The sequence below is a fragment of the Akebia trifoliata genome, chromosome 11, assembly GCF_017979445.1.
Source record: "Akebia trifoliata isolate Shusen 1 chromosome 11, ASM1797944v1, whole genome shotgun sequence".
NCBI lineage: Eukaryota > Viridiplantae > Streptophyta > Magnoliopsida > Ranunculales > Lardizabalaceae > Akebia > Akebia trifoliata.
Window position 1 is genome coordinate 28,882,573 of NC_141385.1, and position 5,989 is coordinate 28,888,561.

Here is a 5,989-nt window from a genome sequence, read left to right on the forward strand (position 1 = left end):
CGTCCCTTACATCAGGCCTGACAACTTTTCTCTTAGACTTTATTTTTATTTTGAGTTTTAAGGCTTGAAAATATTTAAATACGTCATTTCTATCGTTAAAATTAGGGCCTACCACTCGTTACTTTGTGTTTGATTCAAACGGAGCTAGCCTATACTTTACCTATCGAAAATTGATCCCGACCCAATGTGGCGTACTATCAACCTTACCATCATCTATCATCGAGGATTAACTTCAATCGGGTCCACGACCCATAACCACTTCGAATCGGGTCCGTGACCCGTATCCACACCAAAATGAGTCCACGACGCATATCTATTTCCAAATGGGTCCACGACCCATATCCACTTTCAAATGGGTCCATGACCCATACCCACTTCCAATTGGGTCTACGACCCATATCCATTTCAAAATGAGTCCACGACCCATACCCACTTCAAACTGGGTCTACAACCCATATCCATTTCCAAATGGGTCAATGACCCATACCCACTTCCAAATGGGTCCACGACCCATACCCACTTTCGAATGGGTCTACGACCTATATTCACTTCCAAAATGAGTCCACGACCCATATCCATTTCGAGTCGGATCCACAACCCGTATCCAACCCAACAATATCTATCATTTAATCTCAACCATGTCCATAATTTATGTGTGAACCATCAAAATCAACAATTGGTCGATCAATTCAAATAAATCCAATCATTTTCCAACAAACTAGATTTGAAAAAAAAATAATAATAAAATAAAGAAATTTTAAAGCACTAATTGCATTTCTTGATCAAAATCGGTGCCTAAGAACGATCTTACCCTGTTGATACGAGGGGGATAGACTACGTCTATTTAAGGAAATAAGGTGATTTAAGAGTGCCATTGTGAGCTACCTTTTCCTTAGGAATTTGACTAGCCGATCTTGATTTCAGATAATTGAATTAAGGGGTTAACAAAATGGTTTTTTGACTCAATCTTTTTACAATAATCCATTTTTACAAAATGTTTTTTCTAACTGATAAACCTCCAGCTCCGTGTTGACAAACCTCCGGCTCCGTGCTGATGAACCTTCGGTTCCGTGCTGATGAACCTCCGGCTCCGTGCTGATGAACCTTCGACTCCGTGCTGACAAACCTCCGGCTCCGTGCTGATGAACCTTCGGCTCCGTGCCGATAAACCTCTAGCTACGTGTTGATAAACCTCCGGCTCCGTACTGATGAACCTTCGGCTCCGTGTCAATAAACCTCCGGCTCCGTGCTGATGAACCTTCCACTCCGTGTCGATAAACCTCCAACTCCGTGCTGACAAACCTCTGGCTCCGTGCTGATGAACCTTCGACTCCGTGCCTATAAACCTCCGGCTCCGTGCTGATGAACTTCCGGCTCCGTGCTGACAAACCTCCAGCTTCGTGCTGATGAACCTTCGGCTCCATGCCGATAAACCTCCAGCTCCGTGCTAACAAACCTCCGGCTCCGCGCCGATAAAACTCCGACTCCGTGTTGATGAACCTCCAGCTCCGTGCTGACAAACCTCCGGCTCCGTGCTGATGAACCTTCGTCTCCGTACCGATAAACCTTCGACTCCGTGCGGATAAACCTCCAGCTTCGTGCTGACAAACCTCCGATTCCGTGCTGATGAACCTTTGGTTCGTGTCGATAAACCTCCGGCTCCGTGCTGATGAACCTTTGGCTCCGTGCCGATAAACCTCCGACTCCGTGCTGATGAACCTTCGATTTCGTATCGATAAACCTCCAGCTCCATGCTGACAAACCTCCGGCTCCGTGCTGATGAACCTTCAGCTCCGTGCTGACAAACCTCCAGCTCCGCGCTGACAAACCTTTGGCTCCGTGCCGATAACCTTCCGGTTCCGCGCCAATAAATCTTCAGCTCCGTGCTGACAAACCCCAGTTCCATGCTAATCAATATCTGGCTCCGTGTCGACGAACCCCAGCTCCGTGCTAACAAAAAATCCAACCTTAATGAAATTCAGGATTTTCTTAATACAACTTTACCAATTAATCCAATCTAACATAATAAATCATCATGCATCTTCATTATATAAATGATATATTAACGCTTAACCTCTTATCCACAGGTGGCCAAACGACCCAGAAAGAAGTATTTACCACCCGACAATCCTCCGTATTTTCTACGCTCATAACCAACCATGAGCACTTCAGAGCAACCTCAGCAGACAGCGTCAGAAGTAGTAACAGATCTCGCCTCAAAGCTTGATTTCGTAGTGAAGGCACTAGAAAAACACGATAAGATTCTTAATTTGCTGATGGCCAACCCAAGTATCATCCAGGCAGTCTAACATCAAGTTTCTAGCTCAAATCAGGCCATGCCAGAGCAACCACAACAACAACCTCCGCAAGCACAGAATACTTCACCACCCACCGCTTCTGCCAACCAAGGACCTCCAATTCACATTCACTGCAATCCACCACGACATGAGGTCGTTCAAGAGGAAGAATGTGAATTCAGGGTAGCTGAGGTAAGGAGTACCACAGAGGAGAGACTTGCAAACAAGCTCGAGGCAATCGAGGAAGAGATCAGAAGGATGAAAGGCAAAGACTTCACAAATGGAATGAGGTTCAGAGATCTGTGCCTGTACCCTAATGCATCATTGCCGCCAAAGTTCAAGTGTCCCAACTTCAAAAAATACAATGGCATTGGGTGTCCTCTGTCCCACTTGAAGCTCTATTGTGGGTCTATGTGTCAGTTTGGTGACGATGACAGGTTGTTGGTTCAGCTCTTCCAAAGGAGTCTAACAGGGCCGACTCTCTCATGGTTCTCTCAATTAGATCATTCTCGGATAAAAAGCTGGCAGGATCTGGCCACAATTTTCTTGGAGGAATACAGGTTCAATACAGACATGGGATTGGACAGAAATGACATGGCAAAGATGACTCGAAAACCAAAGGAAAGTGTGAAAGAATATGCCCAAAGGTGGCGAGAATCAGCTTCTAAGGTTAAGCCACTAATGACTGAACAAGAGATGAACACCATATTCATCTCAACTCTGGGCCACTCATTCTATACACATTTAGTGGGTCATACAACTACAAGCTTCTCGTCATTGGTCCAAGTGGCAGATCGAGTTGAAGACGGTATTCAATCAGGACTGATCTACAACTTGTCTAATCTAGGGCACCAACAGGGGGGGTCTACTCAACGGAAACTGGTAGTCTTGAACAAGAAAAAGGATGAAGCCCAAGTGAATAATGTACAATTCGTTCGTCCTTTCTTCATCTCAGCACCAAACCAGAGGTCGTAGACACCCCAGTTTAACGTGCCTCAAGCAATACCTATTCCGCAAGCCTTTCAGTTTGGTCAAAATTCAGTATTTGGTCAGAACCCACAATTTGCCCAGAATCGTCAAACCGAGCAGCGTAGACCCAACAGAATCCCTCGAGTCTTCACTCGTCTGCCTATGACTCTATCCGAACTACTCCCAGCACTACTCAGAGGAGAATATCTCACTAAGAGACAGCCAAATCCAGAGGCAGTAAAGGGACTAAGGTACAATCCCAATCAATTCTGCGAATTCCATATGGGTGAACCGGGACATGCCACCGACCAATATTGGCAACTCAAGCACCAAGTTCAAAATCTGATCGACAGAAAAACGATCATTTTGGATGGTCCGATGGCCCAAGCACCTCAGCAAAACATCAACCAAAACCCATTACCAACTCACAACAGAGGAGGCAATGGGCCGACAATCAATGCCATAGAGAGGGATGAACCAAGCTTCGACCATTCAATCCTAATAGCACCTATTGACTCCAAGATCAGAGTCAACTTGAAGAAGGAATCAGCGACCTCAAACATCAATGCCATACCCCAAGACACAACAAACCAGTCATCATCCCAACTCCCAGTCAGAATAGCCAATCTCACCATTCACTCAAACTCACAAACCTCAAATCCTTCACGACCACCTCTCATCATACCTTAAACAATACCAACTTCAAGCTCTTCCCCTCGGCCACCTCTCATTATACCTTACACCATATCAACTTCAGCCCTTTTTCCCGACCACCTCTTATCATATCCGACACTACACCGACACCTCAAACCTCAAACTTCTCCTCTCGACCACCCCTCATCTTATCTTATACCAATCCACAAACCCCAAATACCACTACACCAACTGTCAAACCCAACCCACCACCTCTTATCCTCCATTTAAAACCAGAGCCTCAACCCATGACCATCATATCCCTTAAACCCTTCCCATACCGTTCAAGCCAAACCGTCTCATGGAGTTATGAGATGATGATTGTGACGTCTGCAGGGGTTGAGAAATCGAAAGAGGCTATGATAATGGACATCGGTCATATGACCAGATCGGGAAGATGTTATAAAATACCGAAAAAGGAACAGAAGAAGCAGAATGAAGAGGAAGAAAGAATGAGAGAAAAGGGAAAAGGAAAGTTTGTAGAAGAGGAACAAGTATCACAAAAGAAATCAGAGAAGAAGAAGAGCAGAGTAACTGACAAGGAGGCAACTGACCTCTTCAGACTCATTCAAAAGAATGAGTACAACATAGTAGAGCAATTGAACAGAATGCCAGCTCAAATCAGTATCTTTGACCTACTTTTAAACTCAGAGCATCATCGAGAAGCATTACTCAAAGTCCTTAGTAGTGCACATGTACCTGAGACCACCTCGCCAGAAGAGTTAGAAAAGACAGTGGGTCAGATCATGGCTCTCAATCCGATCACATTCACCGAGGATGAACTTATTAGTGAGGGGTGTGGACACATTGAACCATTGCACATTATGATAATGTGCAAAGGTATGATAGTAGCAAGGGTGCTGATCGACAATGGTTCGGTTCTTAATGTCTGTCCTCTACAAACTTTGCACAAGTTAAACGCAGATTTATCTTACCTCAGGCCAACTGGAAGGACCGTAAAGGCTTTTGATAGTAGGAAAACTGAGTCGTTAGGAGAACTAGATCTCCCTGTCACCATCGGATCATGTACATTCGAAGTGACATTCGAGATCTTGGGCATACCCTCTGCATTCAATCTCCTCCTAGGAAGATCTTGGATTCACATCACTGGAGCAGTCCCTTCTTCCTTACATCAACGGGTCAAATTCATTATGGGACAGAGGGTGATATCGGTCCTCGCAGAAAATCTTATACCAGTCGATCGATCACCGGACGTGCCTTATATCGATGTAGAAATGACTGGGGAAAATGAGGGGTATCACTCCTTTCAGTTCACATCTATCAATCATATCCAAATGGAGAAAGAAAAGGCAAGGGCAAAGTTGTCAAAAATAAACCTGATGATCGGACGAGTGATGAAGAAGGTGGGATATCGTCCGAAACAAGGGTTAGGGCCTAAAGGAAAAGGCAGGGCCACTTTGATCAGCATGCAAAAACACACTCCCTACTTTGGTCTTGGATTCAAGCCTACGAGGAAGGACATCTCTGATATGAATGATAAAAAAGGGGAGCTTCGACTTGCACGAAGACAAAATCAAGAGCCTAATATATGGAACTTGGATAAAGTACCACACATCAGCATCAGCTTCCCACAATCCTTGAAGAGGCAAGATGACTTATCAGAACTACCACCGACAAGTCACACCGCAGGACCAAGTATTGTAAGTATCGAGCCTATTTAAACGCAAGAAGACTCATTCGTTGAGTCCCCGTATTCCTTTACAGATGGCATGAACATTTTTTCCGGGGGATTTCGAATGGGGTCAAAAGGAAAAAGAAAGAGAGCCCACTAAGGCAGAAGTCGCAATATGCGGAGAAGAAAAGCCATTGTTCCCTTTTCAAATCGACTGGGGATCGATCGTAATTCCACCCACCCTGTAAATGTCTGCACCCGGATTTGACGACAGTCACTCGGAAGTGATGGTCATATCTGAACCATCAAGGGAGCTACTCTCCCAACTTATCCACCCTGCAGAGGAAGGGCAAGTTTTCAAGAATTGGAAGGAGTACCCAATCACTTATGAGGCCGC

General features: G+C 45.1%; 1 protein-coding gene across 1 annotated transcript; it reads left to right on the plus strand.

Annotated features, from left to right (window-relative positions):
- The first annotated feature begins 2,336 nt into the window (after positions 1-2,336).
- LOC147391215 (uncharacterized) lies at positions 2,337-3,272 on the plus strand. The gene has a single exon (XM_086459030.1). It carries the CDS (start codon positions 2,337-2,339, stop codon positions 3,270-3,272), a length of 936 nt encoding a protein of 311 aa, XP_086315156.1.
- Positions 3,273-5,989: the final 2,717 nt, after the last annotated feature.

Coding starts and splice junctions, on each gene's coding strand:
- LOC147391215 (XM_086459030.1), top strand. CDS start 2,337: ATGCCAGAGCAACCACAACAACAACCTCCGCAAGCACAGAATACTTCA.